The 21,459-nt window shown below is 42.0% G+C and overlaps 1 protein-coding gene across 2 annotated transcripts in view; it reads right to left on the reverse strand.

Annotated features, from left to right (window-relative positions):
- Positions 1 to 21,459, reverse strand: part of PPM1H (protein phosphatase, Mg2+/Mn2+ dependent 1H) — a 95,386-nt gene that overhangs the window by 44,671 nt on the left and 29,256 nt on the right. For both annotated transcript variants that reach the window (XM_058189733.1, XM_058189735.1), the window contains exons 2-4: positions 10,753 to 10,921; positions 9,546 to 9,890; positions 647 to 759 (exon numbers count right to left, since the gene is read on the reverse strand). In XM_058189733.1, the coding sequence (XP_058045716.1) occupies positions 647 to 759; positions 9,546 to 9,890; positions 10,753 to 10,921 (627 nt within the window). The remainder of the gene's footprint in view (positions 1 to 646; positions 760 to 9,545; positions 9,891 to 10,752; positions 10,922 to 21,459) is intronic.

A 21,459-nucleotide genomic window follows, 5' to 3' on the forward strand; every position in this document is an offset into this window, starting at 1 on the left:
AATGCAACCTTGTGCAAACAATGCTAAAATCCGTGCTTTAAAAAAAGGATTTAAAAAAAAAATCATTAAAAATTAAAGTTTACAAACCACGACAAAGAGAGAAGTATAGAAGTATTGTTCAAGCGGGGATGGGGGAATTGGCCTGGCCTTCACACAAGGGCTTCATCCCATTTTAAGGACACTTTAACATATGAATTTGCCAAATGAATCAAAGTTTTATTTTCAAGACAAAAAAATCAATCACATAAAATATAATTACAAGTTATTTCAGTACTTCAGATTGATGCCTTCACTCTGGATTGCTGGCCTATTTGCTTCGACTGACACATACACAAAAAGACGAACACTGAAACATGTTTAACTTGTGATGCAGCAAGAAATGGTAGAGTATTAAAAGGAAGGGGAAGAAAAATTTCAGAGATTGTCCCAGAAACTTCAAGTCAGCTAAGACATTGGCAGAAGGAAACATTTATCATCAGAAAGTGGCAAAGAATGTAACTTCATTCGGAATTAGTTAATTTTTGTGAAAACTGAAATTCATGAAAAAGGATAGAAATACATTTTTTGTTTTAGTTGAACACACACAAATGTAAGTATTAAAAAATTCTACTTACAATTTTCCAGCCAAATGATAAATTTAGCTTACCTGCTATCACCTGCATTTGCCACATAGAGTTTCCCCAGTAAATAGACCACCACAAGAGCTGTACAACCACCAGATATATTGAAGACAGTTCTTTCATGTTCTATCTGCAAATCCTGAGGGGGGAAGGAAATTACACCATAATTTAGAAAGTAATTTCAACATGTACAATAAATCTGAGTGATGCTTGGATTGAAAAGTAGACCATGCTAGGTTTTTTCTTCTTCTGCCTTTGGCACGCTAGGAGAATAAATATTAATGAATGCTTAACTCTTGAGCAGAAAAAGTAACTGATTAAGAAAGGTAGCAAGAAAGCAAAGTAGTATTAAAAAATTATTTGAAACATACACCATGTAATCAAAGTAACACATCCTCTAAAAGCACAACTCCAAGGCAGGTAGATTCCTTAAAGAACATGTCTATTGGATACATCATACTTTTAAAAAAGTTTTTTATTTCCATTTTCCAACATCATATTTATGTACAATCTATTATCCATCATTAATCATTAATTTTTATTTATTGCTAATTCGGGCTTGCCCGACTGCCACTTCCTTTCTTCACACCTTCCTCTACCTTCTACTACTTTTCCCTTCCTTCATCTCCTTCACTTTACTACTTCCTCTCCTCCTTCTCCACTCCTCCCTTCTTCCACCCTTTCTAACTTCTTATTCCCCTCCTCCTTCTCACCTCTTTCCTACCTACTTTCTTCCCTCCTTCTACACCTCTCTCCCTTTCCTTCTGAAATGGCAGTTGAGCAGCCCCAATTTCATTTCAAATTATAATTTCATATCTTCAATCATTACTGTACATTGATAGCCAATCCATGTATCATTTTCTACCCCTCTCCCCCCCTCCTCCCCCCTCTCCCCTGGACTTCCCAGAGCAAATACCAGGTATTATAACCAACAATCACAAGCTAAAATATACAAAATATACATAAACTCCCACTCCTCTCTAAAACTTTAAATCCCCTTACAATAAAAATAAAGAGATAAGAAAGAAAGAAAAGAAAAGAAAAAGAACAATACAAATACAATCTTCCCTTCATATATTACTTCTTCTTACAGTCCATTTTTAAGATTAGTCCATCTTCTCAAATTTTCTCCACTTGTGTATATTTCTTCAAATTTCACACTATATTGCTTGACATAGTGTAAGCCGCCCTGAGTCTTCAGAGAAGGGCGGGATATAAATGCAAATTTTAAAAAAAGTCCATTTCTTAAATTACAGTCCATCTTCTTGAGCTCAAATTTTCATCACTTATATATTTTTTCAATTGTCTTAACATTTACTGTCCAATCTTCCAATGTTACTCCATCAATCAAGTATCATTACGAATAAAGTCACTCAGATACAATATTTCCAACTTAACTTCATAACTTTTGCTATCTATATATCCAAAGAATATCAATTAAAACAAATAATAATTTAAATTACATCCAAAATATAACAATAAACAATTAACATCATTACATCCACAACATTACCTAAATTCATAAATTTTACTTTCCATCCTACAAAATTAAATAGTATCATCCCATAAGTTTATACCTTACAAATAACAAATAACAAAAATCCTATAATTTATATCCTAAACAAGTCAATTCTAGAAATTAATCATAATCATCATATTCACATTTTAAACATTCCTCCCCTCTCCTATTCTATTTTCCATCATCTTCAAACCAGTTAACTTAGCATCTAACAACAAAGGATTCCCACTCTTTAAAACATTAGTATAAAAATGTCTTGCCTTCATAACTGTACTAAGAAAATACTTTCTACCTTTAAAATTCACTGACAGACCCATTGGAACTTCCCATCTAAAATATATCTGATGTTTCTTAAACTCATCCACTAAAAAAGCAAATTCTCTTCTCTTTCTTAACATTTTAGGAGGAATTTCCTTCATCATTTTTATATCTTGTCTCAATATTTGAAATTTATTTTTATAAAAGGCTTGCAAGATTTCATACTTAACCTTTTTAGTTGTAAAATAAATAACCACATCCCTCAGTAATCTATTTTGTCTTGCCCACCAAGAATTAACACGATAAATTCTTTCAATATTAATCTCAAAGTCTTCTGGCTCCACACCCTTTATCTGAGCAAAAGCTTGCGTAAAAATCTCTTTTAAATTTTCCTTCCTACCTTCCTTCAACCCCCTCACCCTTATAGCATATTCCATTAATCTATATTGTAATATTACTCTTTCTTCATCTCCCTATCTACCTTAGCCTGTATATCTTCTATCTTATTATCTAAGTTCCAGTTATTTTGATTCTGTTGAATTTCCTCTATTTTCTTTCGCAACTCTAAATTAACTTTATTAAGTTCTTCCAAACTATCCTCCATCTGAATACAAGACCTTAATATTTGCGAAATTGAATCCTTTACCATTTTCATTTCTCTCTTCTGCTCTTCCACCGCTTCCTTAAAATCCAACATCTCTTTCTCTATTTCATCAAATTTTTGATCTATTTCTGAAAGATGAGTCTCCAAAAACTCCTGTAAAAAATTCCTTAATTCCTCTTTAATATCTTCTTTTAATTTTCGTATCTGAACTGAAGAAATTTCAAAGTTTTTAGTGGCTTTTGTTACTATTTGCTTAAGAGCCATTTTTAAAATATATAACCTACCCAGTAACAGGAGACAAAAAGGGGTTAAAAAAGAAAGATTCAAAAGCCTATAGTCCCAAAGAAGAAGAAAAAATATAAATCATAAAATTCTCATTTCTTCCATATAGTCAGTATCTTCTTGTATATCTCCTGATTCCACACTGGCTGTTAATAAGCATTTCCTTTCATTTCCAATACACAAATCTCCATTTGCTTGCATTCCACAAAACGCCATTTGCTTTCTTCTCTCCTATCTTCGCAACAAATGTATCCTCTATTAGGGGCTTGCAAGCTTCTTGCAAACAAGTGCTAGAACTCCAGTTTCTGCTCTGTCCATGTTACAATCAATCACAAATCCATTTCTGCCACGGAGATTGGACGCTATCTTTTTTTCTGCCAAAAGGCAGATGCCCTCCAGGTCCGGAACTTCTTTCAGGCTTTAGAAGGAGCACTCCCCTCGAGCCTCCAGAAACTTTCCTGAGGCTTCTCCGGGGGGCTCAACTTCAGCCCGAATGCTCATCTCTCCCTTTTCACCCGAGGGGGAGATTTTCAAGCCACCAGACAGCTGATTTGCGCTGTCCTGGCGGCTCTACGGACTCATAGGGTTAGTGGTCTAAAAAAGACCGCCATCAATGAAGCGGAGCCAACCGGAAGTTCCTATTGGATACATCATATTGACACAGCTAGTGAAAACCAATTCTAAAAGTTCCCGCGGTTTTCCCTCTAATTAAAAGAGCAAATATTTCCCTCTCCAGATGTCACCAGTCACATTGTCTAATGAAAATAGCTGGCAGGCTACTTGGTCACTCCTCTCCTCCTTCAACTGCCAGCTGTTGGGATGAACTTGGTTTCCACAAGAAAAACTTTTTGTTTTGACTGTTATCTCCCTCCCTTCCCCTTTTCACAGTTCATGGCAACTATGAGGCAGCAAAAGATGCCTTCAGCCAGGTTCACTTCAGAGTTGACAAATAATTTAAGTTGCATAATACAGAAAGAATGGTTCTTGCATGTCCAAACCTAGGAGGTCAAATACTAAGATTTTAATCTCAGTTCACATCTTGATTCAACAATTTTTAACTAACAGAAATAAAGAAATCTGTTGCTAACTCTTGCCCCTCAACATAACACTGTACAAACTAAACACATAGCACTATTTAGCATGGTGGTAAAATGGACTATACTGATTGACTGACTAATTTATAAGAGTTATACGAATCCTCAACTCTGGTGATCATATCTGCAGGTGGCATAAGCAATAAAACTAGAAGAAAACCCAAATTACAATTAAAACAACAAATATACCATTATGATCTTGGTATAATGTCCATGGGGGAAAAGAGATCAGTTTTAAAGCCTTTCTAAAGGCTATCAGAGTTAGGGCCAACCACATTTTAGGAGGAGACTGTTCCAAAAAGAAGCACTACAATAGAAAAGAATGGTAGATGCAGTAATATATTATCTTCAAACAAAAACCTGACAGACAGAAAGCAGAATACAACAGTCCTCAACTTACAGCCACAATTAAGCCCAAAATTTCTGTTGCTAAATGAGACAGTTGCTCAATGAATTTTGCCCCATTTTAGGACCTTTCTTGCCACAGTTGTTAAGTGAATTACTGCAATTATTAAATTAGTAATACAACTGTAAAATGAATCTGGCTTCCACATTGACTTTGCTTGTCAAAAAGTCCCAAAAGGTGACTCCACATGATCCCTGGACTCTGCACCCATCATAAATATGAACCAGTTGCCAAGCATCTGAATTTTGTTACTGATCATGGGGATGCTGCAAGGGACGTAACTGTGAAAAACAATGATAAATGTCTTTTTTCAGTGCCACTGTAACTTTGAACAGTCACAAAAAGAATGGCTGTAAGTCAAGGACTACCTGTACCCACTGTTAGATTATACTAACAGCCTGGAATGAAAATCATCTCACTTTACCAAATATGAAGAACAGGAATTGCTTTTTTAAATATCATTTTTATGTTAATTTTTCTGCTTCAAAATCTGACAATACAACAGTTCTGGGAGCCATCTTGACACAAACAAAGTTTCTGAATCATAAATCCTAGGTCTACATGTTGAGCACCTTTGATTAAAGTCATTTATTAATCTGAAATCCAGAGTTTTAAATCACACAGGGCAATGTACAAAGTCGAATGGATTCCCCACTGCAGAAATGTCCATTCCAAGGTACAGAAGACTGCAGAGTAGACAACATCTATGCACATGGGATTAAAGAGAAGCATGGGCATGCCGTGTGTGTGTGTGTGTGTGTGTGTGTGTGTGTGTGTGTGTGTGTGTGTGTTTTCAGAGAAACTGAATGTCAACAGGCCCGTGCTTCATCTACTTCTAATTCCTACCCTTATACAAAAACTTTTACTTGTATAAAATGCCTGTAAAAAGGTTCCCATTCAGCCTTTTCATATTCTTACACTAGAAATGCAAAATTAGGGTTTCAGCAGGTCCTTGCAGTACTATTAAAGCGGATTAAAACAGGGTATGGTTGCAGTGATAATAGCATTTCTCAAAAGTACTATCCAGCACTATTCAGCACAGATGGCTTAATAGCATTTAATCAGTTACAGCTTTATGACAGCAAATGCTACACTACCCAATGAGGCCACCTCTTGACTCATGTGTGAACTGTGTACTTTTTAATGAAACCAAAATATCAAGGACCAAAAGTTTCAGAGACATGTACAGTGCATTCAGAAAGTATTCAGATCCCCTTTACTTTTGTCAATCTTGTTATGCTGCATTCCAGGGCTGGTATTCACTTACCTTCGCTACCGGTTCGCAAATGTGAGCATGCGTGCCTCCTCCACACATGTGCAGAGCCTTCTACAGAGGGTCAAAAACGGGATGTGATGACATCTGGTGGGTGGGTGGAGCCTCCCACCACCAGCACTACCGGATCACACGATCCAGGATAGAGCCGGCTGAATTTCACCACTGCTGCAATCTGATTCTACAGTTGTTGAAATTCATTTTTTTCTCATTAATCTACACTCAGTACCCCATATTGACAAAGTGAAAATAGAATTTTAGAAATATCTGTAAATTTATTGAAAAGAAAAAACTGAAATATCACATTGGCATAAGTATTCAGATCGTTCACTCAGTACTTTGTTGATGCACCTTTGGCAGCAATTACAGCCTCGAGTCTTTTTGGATATGATGCGACAAGTTTTGCACACCTGGATTGGAGGATTTTCTGCCATTCTTTCTTCCAAATCCTGTCAAGCTTAGTTAGGTTAGATGGTGACCATCAGTGGACAGCCATTTTCAGGTCCCTCCAGAGATGTTCAAAGGGGGCTCTGGCTGGGCCACTCTGGGACATTCACAAAGTTGTCCCTAAACTACTCCTGTATTGTCTTGGCTGTGTGCTTAGGATCATTGTCATGTTGGAAAGTGAACCTTCAGCCCAGTCTGAGGTCCTGACCACTGTGGAACAGGTTTTCATTGAGCATATCCCTGTACTTTGCTCCACTCAGCTTTCCCTCAATCCTGACCAGGCTTCCAGTCTGTGCTGCTGAAAAACACCCCCACAGCATGATGTTGCCACCATGATTCATTGTTGGGATGATGATGGGCAGGTGATGAGCGGTGCCCGGTACCCCCTAGACATAATGTTTAGAATTGAAGCCAAGCAGTTCAATCATGGTTTCATGAGACCAGAGAATCTTGTTCTGCACAGTCTCAGAGTCTTTCAGATGCTTTTTTGCAAACTCCAAGCAGGCTTTCATGTGTTTTGCACAGAGAAGCGGCTTCCATCAAACCATTCTGCAATAAAGCCCAGATCTGTGGAGGGTTGCAGTGATTGTTGTCCTTCTAGAATTCTGTCCCATGGATCTCTGGAACTCAGTCAGAGTGACCATCAAATTGCTCAGTCAGAGGACCCCAATTGCTCAGTTTGACTGGGTGACCAGCTCTTGGAAAAGTCCTGGTTGTGCCAAACTTCTTCCATTTGAGAATTATGGAGGCCACTGTGCTTTTGTGCAGCACAGATTTTATTGTAGTCTTCCCTCCATTTGAACTCTGCAATAATCCTGTGTCTGAACTCTGCTGAAAGTTCATTTGACCTCATGGCTTTTGCTCTGCTCTGACTATGCATTGTCAGCTGTGAGCCTTCTGTAGAGAGGTGTATGCCTTTCCTTATCATGTCCAATCAGTTTAATTTACCACAGGTGGACTCCAATCAAGGTGTGGGAACATGTCAGCAATATTAAAAGAAAAGGAGGGCACCAGAGCTAAATTTCAAGTGTTTTTGCAAAGGGACTGAATACTAATGCCAATGTGATATTTCATTTTTAATAAATTTACAGACATTTCTAAAATTCTGTTTTCACTTTGTCATTATGGGATACTAATGAGAAAAAAATTATTATGATTCAAGTGAGCAAAATACAGATGCTCAAATTTTATAAAACTGAACCTGTTTTACCTGTCAGTCTGTTAAACAGGTCAGAATATACAGCTTTGATCTAAAAGCTTTGGGCCTTCTAAAATGGAAGAGAACTGAACCATTTTACATTAGTGGAAACATTTTTCCATTCACATATGTTAATCTAGGACCAAAATTAAAATGTATTCTTTGATAGTTATTATTCAATAATGTCACCTTTGGATTCATATGCAAATTGCAGATTTCTAGATATGCCCATTGTCAAAAAACCAGACAAAGAAAATCCATCATATAGTGACATCAAATATTACCAAATTCCATTCTGCAAAATGTTCTATTAAATTAAAATCCTCATATAACATGTTGTTCTTTAGTATTAACTTATTTTGATTTACTGGAAGAAAAACAACAAAAAGCTGGATAGATTTCATTTTATGTACAGTTCAGTATTATTCTAGAACTATCAAGTAGTGTTAAATAACTTTAGTAGCGTGTGTATGTGTGTGTTATACACTGAACTAACTGATAGGGTGAGACTTTGTCAACGGCCTAGATGTACTTATCTGTGATAATTATGTTCCAAAGTTCACTGTAATAGCATTGCTAAAAAAGCATTAAGAGTTGTAAATTTAATTTTGTGCAGTTTTTTTTCTGGAAACATTGTTTTGCTAATTAGAGCTTATAAAACATATGCTAGACCAATCTTCGAGTATTGTTCAACTGTTTTGAATCCCCACCATATATCTGACATCAGTACAATCGAGCAGGTTCAGAAGTACTTCATAAGAAAAGTCTTGCACTCTTCTGTACACAATAGAATTCCTTGTGCTACTAGGCTCAAAATTCTCGGTTTGGATAACTTAGAATTGCGTTGCTTGCGGTAAGACCTAGATATTGCAAACAAAATTATTTGTTGCAATGTTTTACCTGTAAATGACTTCTTTTGTTTTAATCACAATAATACGCACGCTAACAACTGCTTTAAACTCAATGTAAATCATTCTAAACTTGACTGTAAAAAAATATGATTTCTGTGATAGAGTTCAGCTACAAATTTTTACAGTTTCAGTCACAAATTGATTTCCGTGGATCTTACATCATATTTAAGTCAGTAGAGGGGGTGTGCATAAGTGCACTAATGTGCCTACTGTCTCTGTCATTGTATTTTTACTCTTTTATTCTTGTTCTCGAATTTCACAAATTCTAATAAATAAAATAAAAATAAATTTATATATATATACACACACATACACACATGCATACATGCATACACACACACACACATACACACATGCATACATACATATCTCCATCCTAATTGGATGCAGTTATTTTTAGTTCATATTCTGCAGCAGTATGGGATGGGGGTAATCTAATCTATGTTGATGTTAACCCTTCTAATTATAAAACAACTTCAGGTCCTAATTATTGGAAGTCATGCAATGACAAAAGAGTTTTACAAAATCTATAAAGAGTTGGCCCCATTTTTCTCTGTAACATATTGTATATAACCCAAGATATAATAATAATATATCTTCATTGGAACTCCGCTCAAAATTCTATTATGAATTTTTGTCCCGACTTTGAAGGGTTGGAGGGAAGGAAACCAGCAACAGATGTATCAAATTTAAGGAAAAGAGACATTTTTAACCTTAAAATTATTGAACCATTTCCTGAAATGTTCTAACCATAGCAGTGCCAATCCACAGAGACTTCAGCATGAGTGTACATAATGAATGAAGATGATGTCGATAAAGATTGGTGATAGTAATGGAATAGAATAGGAAGGTGCAGAGTTTTGAAACTTTTTCAATTTGAAACACTCCATTTTGAGTGCAAAATGATTGCCTGAAGTACCAAACTATACTTACCATTTCCCTGAATGCAGTTTCAATAGCTCCCATGACAAGGCATTCCTGTGAGATCTTCTTTTCTGTAAAGAAGCGAGTAGGTGGAGTACCAGGTGAACCTGGCACTCCAACACTTCCTCTCAATGAGGCTGCCCGGGTTAGAGTTCTGCTGCTGGCATTCATGCTTTCTGGCTCTTCCCCCAGGCAAGTTGGGGGTGGAACAGCAGAGTTTTTCAGGATGTCCACAATCTCCTGCAACTGCTCTACAATATGATGCTGCAGCAACTTGGAGGCTACCACAGCTGCTCCATATCCAGCATGGCCATCAAATAATGACCAATAATGAAAAGAGATGCTATCCGATTCCTGTTTAAGGAAAGAAGTATTTTTTAGGAAATATTTCATTGTGACTCTCCCATTAGTAGAATAAAAACAGCTTCATACATTTCCCCAAATAATTGAGATAGTTTTGAGAATATATAGGGAGAATCTAAGCATAACATACCTCTTGATCTAGCTCTACAATCTACTTTGTTTTCTGCTTTTACAAGAACATTTTGTGAACAAACTCTGAAAAACATTCAAAGCTGTTCTTATCCACAAGGGCAGTTTATTTTGCATAGGTATGAATATGTCTACATATGATTTGGAGATTTAATCTTAAACAGTCAAATCAGCTCAACTCATCTATTCAAGTTGAATCAGCAATTGCATTTGGCTCACATCCAATTCATACAGGTTTGTCAAGAATCCAGGACAATCTTTTCCTTAAAACCTCATTAAACTTTTAAGGAATGTTCACTAATAAGTCTAAACCCCCTACCTAGAATGTCTCACTTGGATTGCTACATGTTAATACAGCACACAGGAAGATCTTTACCACACAGATAAAACAAATGCTTTAGGGTGCAGGAACTCTCATCTACAGTAACATGTAATTGTGCATTATTACACTTTTAGCGTAATAATAATGATGCTATGTTTATTCAGTTTCATCATTCCAGACTTATAGTATGGACTAAAAAACAAAATGTTTGAACTTGCAGAGTAACAGTGCCCTCTAGTAGTATGTTTCACAGCAGTATTGCTCACATTTTAGGAAAGAAGATAAACTTGTTAAGAAAACACTAGGGGTGTGTGTGTGTGTGTGTGTGTGTTCTCTTGTACCAAAATGTTTATAGGTGAACCAATTGTCTTGCTGAATCACTGAGAAGATACAGAGACTTACTGAATTCTCTTTCAACTGCAATCCTTCCCCATTGGGCAATGATGATCTCCGCTTACTAGAGGAATTTCTGTTTGGTGTTGAATTAGTTGTCCCGATTTTCTTCTTCACCGTAAGCACTTCACAACTTGCTTGGTCCTCATTATGTGTACTTTTCCCTGCATTGATCACTCTATGAAGAAAAAGAACAATCAAAAGAATATTTTTAAAAACCTAATTTGTTTGTATGTATTTAACTCCTTGAAATTTAAATACCCCATTGAACAAAACTGCAATTTACAAAATTTATATAACTTTATATATTATAATGGTACCGTCCATGGTTCCTTTTCAGATTATAATTAGATGTTACACTGTGCTATTAACGTTTCACTATCTTTGCTATGTTACTTAATGCAAAATTTATTTTTAAAAAACCATATCGTGTTAGTTGTATATTAATTGGTATGCACGTATCTACTCTGTTTCCCTGAAAATAAGACCTCCCCAATTAATATGCCCAGTTGGGCTTTTGAGCGCATGTGCTAAAATAAGTCCTCCCCGAAAATAAGCCCTCCCTGAAAATATTTAATGTGCAGCCAGTCCCCGCCATTTCCTCGGGTTAGGGTTAAGGAGACAGAGGTGGAAATCAGTTAAGATGGCAAGAGGAGCCCCGTCTTGCTCCGTGCACCCCAAAATAATAAAACCAGTGGTGGGTTGCTACCGGTTCGCACCGGTTCAGGAGAATCGGTAGTAAAAAAATTTAGTCGCTCGCAGAACCAGTAGTAATAGATGGCTGGCCACGCCCCCGAACCGGTCACCGGTCGCTCACCCCGGTCGCCATGTTTGTTACTGCCAGATTCTTCACGCATGCGCATCCCATTGCCTTACAAGTCTAATGGGATGCATATGCGCAAGGAACATGGCGGAGAAAGCAGCTTTCCAGCAGCGGCAGAAAACTTCAGTCAACTTGCCTTCCTTGCCTTCCCGGTCAGCTTCCCTTCCCGACAGTTGCCAAGGAAGGTGTTCTGTCCTCCTTTGCCTCCGTCCGATGATGGCTTAATTAGCCGGCACTATCAGCTCTGGCAGCAAAATAGCAATCGTCTGCCAAGTGTCTGTTACCTCCCTCAACGCCTATGAGTCACCCAGGAACAAACTTCAGCTCTTAGTTAATCAGTTGATTTGCCTGCTACAAAGAGGCACAGCAGCTCTGGCTGCCTTTATATCCTGTGAGGTGTGGCTCCATGACTCAGCACTTCCTAGGCCTGCCCCACCCCTGCTTCTGTTGTTCCCTCCTCTCCTGCCTACGAAACCTAGGGTCCAACCAAGCCTGATTCCCATCAACTGGGTCTGAAGGCATGGCCTGCGGGGGGGGGGAGTCAGGGGACGGAAGCCTCATTATCTCTTCCACCTGGCCTGCCTCTGGCTCCTGGAGCTGAGCCAGGGAAGCCGGTGCTCCTGAGGTAAGTCCTGACGGCCCTTTCCCCTCACTTTCCAAGTCACTTTCTGGCAGGAGGCCCGGCTCCAAGTCACTTTCTGGCAGGAGGCCCGGCTCCAAGTCACTTTCTGGCAGGAGGCCCGGCTCGGGGGGCGCAGACACAACAGAAGGTAAGCAGCTGAACAAAGAGGCGTGTTGTGTCTTCAGCCCCCGAGTCTAGCCTCCTGGCAGAGAGTGACTCAAAGAGTGAGGGGGAAGAGCAAACAGGGCTTCCCTCTGCAGGACCTTCCTCTCTGGCTCCACTCCAGGTCCCAAATGCAGGCCAGGTGGAGGAGATGACGAGGCCTCTTCTCCCACACTTTCCCCCTCCCAGGAAATGCCTCAAGACTCAGCTGCTGACTGTTCTGTCCCCTCCTGGCCTCAGCCACGCGAGCTGGCTAAACAAGTCAATAACTAAGTTAACGGCTGCTATCAGTCCTGGCAGGGAATCTGCAGCTGCCTGCCAAAGTCTCCCTTATCTTGGGGTTGCCAGGCAACCAGGAAGTCAGCAATCCAGGCTGAATGTTCAGCTCAATTCTCCACGAGTCAAATAGTTCAGCTCAATTTTTGCTCGTCACGGAACAGAAGAGCAGCCAGGGCTGCTTTTATATTCTGCGGGGTGTGGCTCCGTGACTCAGCACTCTCTAGGCCTGCTCCACCCCTTCCTTTGTTGTAGCCGCCTCTCATATCTCCTAAACCCTGGGATCTAGCCAGGCCTGATTGTCATCAGCTGGGTCTGGAAGCGTGGCCTGGGGGGGGAGAGTCAGGGGATGGAGGCCTCGTTATCTCCTCTACCTGGCCTGCCTCTGGCTCCAGGGAAGCCAGTGCTCCAGAGGTAAGTCCTGATGGCCCTTCCCCCTCACTTTCCGAGTCACTTTCTGGCAGGGGGCCCGGCTCGGGGGGCGCAGACACAACACTGACAATCAGTCCTGGTTAGATCCCAGGCATCACAGAAAGGAGAGGCGGGAACAACAAAAGAAGGGGTGGGGCAGGCCTAGAGAGTGCTGAGTCACGGAGCCACACCCCACAGGGTATAAAAGCTGGAGGAGCTGCTCTATAGTTTCTTGTGAGGGACAAAAACTGATTCTTGGGAACTATTGGCTGCAATATTGTGAGACTAAGACTTTGGCTTCTGTTTATTTCTGAACTGCAGTTACGCTGGTCTGAGGAGATAAGAGAACTTGGCAGGCAATCGCAGGTTCATTGCCAGAACTGATATTTGTCATTGGAGTAAATTGCTGGCAGATATAGTCAGCTGGCGTGTCTGCTTGGTTGTGGTTGGTGGGGACAGAACAAGGACGTGGTGGTGGAGGAAGGCAGGAAAATGGGCCTGCCACAGGACCGCTGGGAAGGGCGCATGGAAGGCAGGCAGGCATGTTGGGGCCCCCCGGCCATCAGAAAGGCAGCTAGCAGCCTATTCCCTTCCCAGTGGCCCTGCCATGCTTGCCTGCCACCAATGCCTGCTGTGGCAAAAGCCGCCCAGGAAAACTCCCTGGGAGTTCCAGGATGGCCCGCCGCGGCTGCTGATGCCTGCCACAGCAAAAGCCGCCCAGGAAAACTCCAAGAGTTGTTTGGTTTCCGTGCATTCCATCAGCCGAGGGCCAAGGGTAGGGGTGGGGGGGTGGCGGTTGTAATTAGAGAGAGTCTGGAACCGAGGGAGACCACTGTACCTCAGATTGCCGGTTGTGAATCCCTCTTTGTGAGATGGGGCCATAGGTGTCAGATGGGCTTGCTGGTCGCGTACCTGGCTCCTTGCTGCGTGACAGCTGCCCTGCCCGAGCTCCTGGAGGTGCTTGCTGGGGTGGCAGTTGAGACCCCCAGACTTTTAGTCATGGGGGACTTTAACTTGCCATCTTCCGGCTCGTCATCGACAGCAGCTCGGGAGTTCACTGCTTCCATGACGGCCTTGGACCTGACTCAAGTAGTCGATGGCCCTACTCACACAGGGGGTGGTACACTGGACTTGATTTTTTTTTTTTATTCAAAAAGTTTTACAAAAATTTTTTCCCCCTTTCCCCCCCTCCCTCCTCCTTCACAACTCCCTCCCCGACTTCCCGGAACGGGCACAAGGTATAGTTAAAAATAAAACAAACATATGCTAAAAAATTTTCATCCCAACTTAATTATACCCCTACAATCATCAATTCCTAACTTCCCCCCAAAACACTCAAGAATAATACATCATAATCATTCAAAAACAGTCTGATAACTCTTAGTCTGATATCTACGTTGAATATAGTCAATCCATTTTTTCCATTCCTTTAAGTATCTTTCTTGCATATTGTCTTTCAAAAAGGCTGATATCTTCGCCATCTCAGCCAAATTGGCAACCTTCAATTCAATTTTTATCTCTGGTCAGTGGTTGAGAGATCTGGACTTGAAGGAAATAGTCATCGAGCCTTTGTCATGGTCAGATCACTCTCTCCTTCGCCTGGACTTTCTGACCGCCATTCAACACCGCAGGGAGACGGAGCCAATGCGTTGGTTCCGTCCCAGGCGCCTGATGGACCCGGAGAGGTTCCGGACGGAGCTTGGGCCACTTCCTGAGGGTCTGGCTCACGGCACGACCGAGGAACTTGTTGCGGCCTGGGATCGGGCCGCGGCGGGGGCCCTAGACCGTGTCGTGCCTTTGCGGCCTCTGACCCGGCGCAGGTCCCAACCGGCTCCTTGGTTCTCCGAGGAGCTGAGGGGGATGAAGCGCCGGAGAAGACGCCTAGAGAGTTCTTGGAGGTCTAGCCGTTCAGAGGCTGATCGGACACTAGTGAAGTCCTATAACAGGGCTTACCTAGTGGCATTGAGGGAAGCGAGGCGTTGCTACGCCTCCTCCCTCATTGCGTCGGCAGATAACCGCCCAGCCGCCCTGTTTCGGGTGACTCGTTCCCTCCTTCACCAGGGGGAGCGGGATGACCCGTTGCAGGGACGTGCTGAGGAGTTTAACGGTTATCTATACGATAAAATCGTTCAGCTTCGGGACGGTTTGGACCAAAATTGCGGTGACTCAGGTGAGACGTCTGAGGGTGGTCTTGGTGACATTGTTTGGGATGAGTTTGACCCTGTGGCTCCCGAGGACATGGACAGGTTGTTGGGGAGGTTGAATGCCACCACGTGTTTACTGGACCCGTGCCCCTCTTGGCTGGTGCTGGCCACTCAGGAGGTGACACGAGGCTGGCTCCAGGCAATTACGAGTGCTTCACTGGTGAGGGTGTCTTTCCGGCCGCCTTGAAAGAGGCGGTGGTGAGGCCCCTCCTCAAGAAGCCCTCCCTGGACCCGGCTGTTTTAGGTAATTATCGTCCGGTCTCCAACCTTCGCTTTGTGGCGAAGGTTGTAGAGAGTATGGTGGCATATCAGTTTCCCTTACACCTGGATGAAACTGTCTATCTAGACCCGTTCCAGTCCGGTTTCCGGCCCGGTTACAGCACGGAGACGGCTTTGGTCGCGTTGGTGGATGATCTCTGGAGGGCCAGGGATAGGGGTTGTTCCTCTGCCCTGGTCCTATTAGACCTCTCAGCGGCTTTTGATACCATCGACCATGGTATCCTGCTGCGCCGGTTGGAGGGATTGGGAGTGGGAGGCACCGTTCATCGGTGGTTCTCCTCCTATCTCTCCGATCGGTCGCAGACGGTGTTGACAGGGGGGCAGAGGTCGACTCCGAGGCACCTCACTTGTGGGGTGCCGCAGGGGTCGATTCTCTCGCCCCTTCTGTTCAACATCTACATGAAGCCGCTGGGTGAGATCATCAGTGGCTTCGGTGTGAGGTACCAGCTGTACACGGATGACACCCAGCTGTACTTTTCCACACCGGGCCATCCCAACGAAGCTATCGAAGTGCTGTCCCGGTGTCTGGAGGCCGTACGGGTCTGGATGGGGAGAAACAGGCTCAGGCTCAATCCCTCCAAGACAGAGTGGCTGTGGATGCCGGCATCCCGGTACAGTCAGCTGAGTCCACGGCTGACTGTTGGAGGCGAGTCATTGGCCCCGATGGAGAGGGTGCGCAACTTGGGCGTCCTCCTGGATGAACGGCTGTCTTTGGAAGATCATTTGACGGCCGTCTCCAGGAGAGCTTTCTACCAGGTTCGCCTGGTGCGCCAGTTGCGCCCCTTTCTAGACCGGGATGCCCTATGCACGGTCACTCATGCCCTCGTGATGTCTCGCCTGGATTACTGCAATGCTCTCTACATGGGGCTCCCCTTGAAGGGCATCCGGAGGCTGCAGTTAGTCCAGAATGTGGCTGAGCGGGTGATAGAGGGAGCCCCTCGTGGCTCCCGTATGACACCTATCCTGCGCAGACTGCACTGGCTACCTGTGGCCTTCCGGGTGCGCTTCAAGGTGTTGGTAACCACCTTTAAAGCGCTCCATGGCATAGGGCCGGGTTACTTACGGGACCACCTACTGCTACCGAATACCTCCCACCGACCCGTGCGCTCTCACAGAGAGGGACTCCTCAGGGTGCAATGTCGTCTGACGACGCCCAGGGGAAGGGCCTTCTCTGTGGGGGCTCCTACCCTCTGGAACGAACTACCCCCAGGACTTCGTCAACTTCCGGACCTCCGAACCTTCCGTCGCGAGCTTAAAACACACTTATTCATCTGCGCAGGCCTGGACTAGATTTTAAATTTATTGGTTTTAAATGGGTTTTATTATTTATATTGTTTTAACAATTTGGCCTTTTTAGAATAAGTTTTTTAATTCTTATTTTAATCTGTATTTATATGTTTTTATTTGCCTGTGAACCGCCCTGAGTCCTTCGGGAGATAGGGCGGTATACAAATGTGATCAATAAATAAATAAATAAAATAAATAAGAGTTCCGGGACGACCCGCCGTGGCTGCCGTTACCTGCCACAGCAAAAGCTGCCCAGGAAAACTCCCTGGGAGTTCTGGGATGGCCCACCGTGGCTGCTAATGCCTGCCATGGCAAAAGCCACCCAGGAAAACTCCCTGAGAGTTCTGGGATGGCCCGCCGCGGCTGCCACTACCTGCTGCGACAAAAAGCCATGCAGGAAAAGTTCCCGGAACTCCCCCCCGCCGCTACCGCCGCTACTGCTGCCGCCACCTCTGCCGCTGCGTCCCCGGGAGCCAGGATGCCCTGCCGTTACCACCACCGCTACCGCCACCGCGTCCCCAGGAGCCAGGATGCCCTGCTGCCGCCGCTGCGGCTTGCCGCAGCAAAAGTCGCGCAGCCTGAAGTTCTCATTTTGGCTGCTGCTGCCGCCGCTGCCGCCTGAAGCTCCCCTTTTTGCCCCTGCCTGAAGCTCCTTTTTCTGGGTGCTTAGTATTTTCTCTCAGGCCTCCGGGTCTCACTCTCCTAGACCAGGCATCTTCAAACTTGGCTCCTTTAAGACTTGTGGACCAATCAACTCCCAGAGTTCCTCAGCCAGCTTTGCTTTTGCTGGCTGAGGAACTCTGACTGAAGTCCACAAGTCTTAAAGGAGCCAAGTTTGCAGATCCCTGTCCTAGACTTTGAGGGAGGGAGGGAGGGAGGGAGGGAAGGAGGGAGAGAGAGAGAGAGAGAGAGAGAGAGAGAAGGAAAGAGAGAAAAAGACAAATAAAGGGAGAGAAAAGAAAGAAAGAAAGAAAGAAAGAAAGAAAGAAAGAAAGAAAGAAAGAAAGAAAGAAAGAAAGAAAGAAAGAAAGAAAGAAAGAAGGAAGGAACGAAGGAACGAAGGCAGAAAGGATGTATGGATGGTTGATTGATTGATGGCACAAAATAATCCAATTTGATTTGTGGCACAAAATAATGCAAAAGAGAAAGAAAAAGAGAAAGAAAGGGAGAGACAAGAAAGAAAGAGAAAAAGAAAGAATGAAAGAGGGAGAGAGAGAGAGAAAAGAAAGAATGAAAGAATGAAAGAAAAAGAGAAAGAAAGGGAGAGACAAGAAAGAAAAAGAAAGAGAGAGAGAGAGAAAAGAACGAATGAAAGAAAAAGACAAAGGGAGAGAAGGAAGAAAGAGAGAAAAAAGAAAAGGAGAAAGAAAGGGAGAAACAAGAAAGAGATAAAGAAAGAAGAAAGAGAAAGGAAGGGAGAGAGAGAGAGAGAGAAGAGGAAGGAAGGACCACAAACCCTGGCACTAGTGGTGGCTTCAGAAGACACTTTGAAACAGGACAGCAATCTAGGGCTGGAAGGGACCTTAGAGGCAATCTAATTCAACCCCCTCCTCCAGCAGGAAACCTTACATCTCTGTATTATTTTGGTACCTCTAACAGAGAGGAAAATTGCCAGAAAGGAGAAGGAGTTTACTAGGACAAGGCTGCCATGCAGAGGAAGGCGAGATTGAGCCCAAAATTTTGGTTGCTAAGCAAGAGGGTTAAGTGAGTTTCACCACATTTTACTCAATCCATGATCTCTCCTGGCTCTAACAGTCATGTGCAAGTTAGGGAAGATCTGAAGTGTATGTAATGTTCTAAATGTACAGAAGTTATAGTTAAATGTGTGGCAGAAAGTGGACTCTAGGTGTGTTTATCAAATGTAGTAAGTGAGGTTGAATGTGTATAGTTTTAGAGGAGGGGTGTGTGTGTGTGTGTGTGTGTGTGTGTGTGCGCGCGCGCATGTGTGTACATACAGTATATATATAGTAGATAATGTATCTTTTTGTGTGCCTATACATGCTATACTATGTAATATGTATGTACACATATGACATATATACATAGGATTTAATAGTATATTTTGGATGTTCAGTAGTAGTAAATAAATAGACAGGGAAACTGACGTGAGTGACATCAACCTTTGACGTGAGTGACATCAAGTTGGCCACACCCACCCAGTCACTGATTACCCAGCTACGCCCACCTAGTCACATGACCACTAAGCCACCACTAAGCCACGCCTACAAAATAAACCATGCCCACAGAACTGGTAGTAAAAAAAATTAGAATCCACCTCGAAATAAGATCTCCCCAAAAAATAAGGCCAAGCACTTATTTTGGGGTTTCAAAAAAATATAAGAAAGAGTATTATTTTTGGGGAAACATTGTATTTGTTCAGTACTTTTTTACTCATTGTCCATTGTTCATAAGTAGCTTAAGTAACGTAAAAAATAAATATTCACAGAACTTGTTCTTTCTTTTATGTCATCATATTTAACCTACCTTGTCATACAATGGCACCACCAACTACAATGGGCAAAGCTTCCCAAGAGATTTCAGACATTTTCTGGTTTACTGACATATGGTATTTTGATTGTCTTTTTAAAACCAATAGTTACTGTGTAACGTCATAAGAATGGTTCCAAATAGTACCAACCATTTCTTCTTTGATATTGTTAGTATACCAAACTAGAAATACAGTGATTTTCTTCTTTTTCTTCTAGCCACAAATTTCTTTGCATGCCTCACGTAAAAGCACCAACTACACCTACTAATTTTTTCTATACTTATACGTCAATTCTTCAGACTATACAACAGTTGTCACAATTTAGCCATGTTCTGTATTCATACAATGTAACATAAAATGCACCAGGGAACACTTCTTGAAAAATATACACAATGGTGCCCTTACATAGCCTTTCAATATTTATCTAAACTCAAATTTCTATATTGCATTAAATTCTTTTCTGTAACTTTTGAATTGACTTCAAATTTACATTTTACATGCAATATTAATCCAAAAAATTCCTATTTTCTGATGGTAACTCACACTTGATGAATGGGACCCATTTCAAATAATAGTAACTAGTAATATTAAAAGATTTCAGGAGCCTAAAATAAGAAACATTCAAATCATTAATTTCATATTTTATCTTAATAATTATGCTTAGAATTGCTCTGAACTCATTAAGTATCATAATAATGATTACAAGATACTGGCCTAGTTCCCTCTCCTATAAAAAAAACTTTTGATGAAGAAGCATTACTTCCATCCACCTAAATAAATTGTGTGTTCTTTCATATATTTTCTTTGGACTTAAAGCTGCTTAATTTGAACAAAATTTATTTCTTTTCAAACTGAAGTGAAGATTTCCCCTGAGAAACCAGATATGTAGTTAGTGTCTGTACAACGAAATTAGAATATTGAAGGAACTTATACATGTGGGATATAAAATGCAGTCTGACAACTTCTTTTTCAACCTTCAAAACCTGGGTTTTTTAACATTTTGGAGGCAATTCATAATTTTAAGGAGCAAAATTGGTGTCTTAAGCTTTTGTACCTTTAACATCTCCCCAACTGGGCCAACTTTGGGCCCTGGGTCAACTTACTTGCAAGAAACACTGTTAAAATAGGGCTCACCTTGAGGCGAAAGATACACATTCCTGTTCTACATACTATTTTGTTTCATTCACTCCTTGTTATTTAATACAGTACTTTAAATAATATGCCCATGCACTAATAGAAATTTCTAGATAATTTTCTACATGAAACAGTAAGATATAATACACCATTTGCTTTGAGAAAAAATGAGTATGTACTTCATAATACTGTAAAAGTATAAAAGACTTTGAAAGACCCAGTTCTGAATCTCTTACCTGAAAAGCCTATCAAGGGGGAGGGAGTAAAACATTTGGGACATTTGTTTTTAATTGCTCACTCAAGGAAGCTCCAAAACACACCAAACAACCTTGTCCTCTTAGACAGTATTACTCAATGCATCTTTGCAAATTATTCAAGTACAGATGTTACACAAAGTTATTGGTATGGATAAAGCATTCTTTCTCAAAAACATAGGGTCCTTGAGTGGCGCAGACTGCTAAGACAGTCTGTTATTAACAGCAGCTGCTTGCAATTACTGCAAGTTCAAGTCCCACCAGGCCCAAGGTTGACTCAGCCTTCCATCCTTTATAAGGTAGGCAAAATGAGGACCCAGATTGTTGGGGGCAATAAGTTGACTTTGTATATAATATACAAATGGATAAAGACTATTGCTTGACATAGTGCAGTGTTTCTCAATTGTGACAACTTGAAGAGGTGTGGACTTCAACTCCCAGAATTCCCCAGCCAGCACAGCTGGCTGGGGAATTCTGGGAGTTGAAGTCCACACCTCTTCAAGTTGTCACAATTGAGAAACTCTGCTGGCTGGGGAATTCTGGGAGTTGAAGTCCACACCTCTTCAAGTTGTCACAATTGAGAAACTCTGCTGGCTGGGGAATTCTGGGAGTTGAAGTCCACACCTCTTCAAGTTGTCACAATTGAGAAACTCTGCTGGCTGGGGAATTCTGGGAGTTGAAGTCCACACCTCTTCAAGTTGTCACAATTGAGAAACTCTGACATAGTGTAAGCCGCCCTGAGTCTTCGGAGAAGGGCGGGATATAAATGCAAATTT

This window comes from Ahaetulla prasina, chromosome 7, assembly GCF_028640845.1.
Source record: "Ahaetulla prasina isolate Xishuangbanna chromosome 7, ASM2864084v1, whole genome shotgun sequence".
NCBI lineage: Eukaryota > Metazoa > Chordata > Lepidosauria > Squamata > Colubridae > Ahaetulla > Ahaetulla prasina.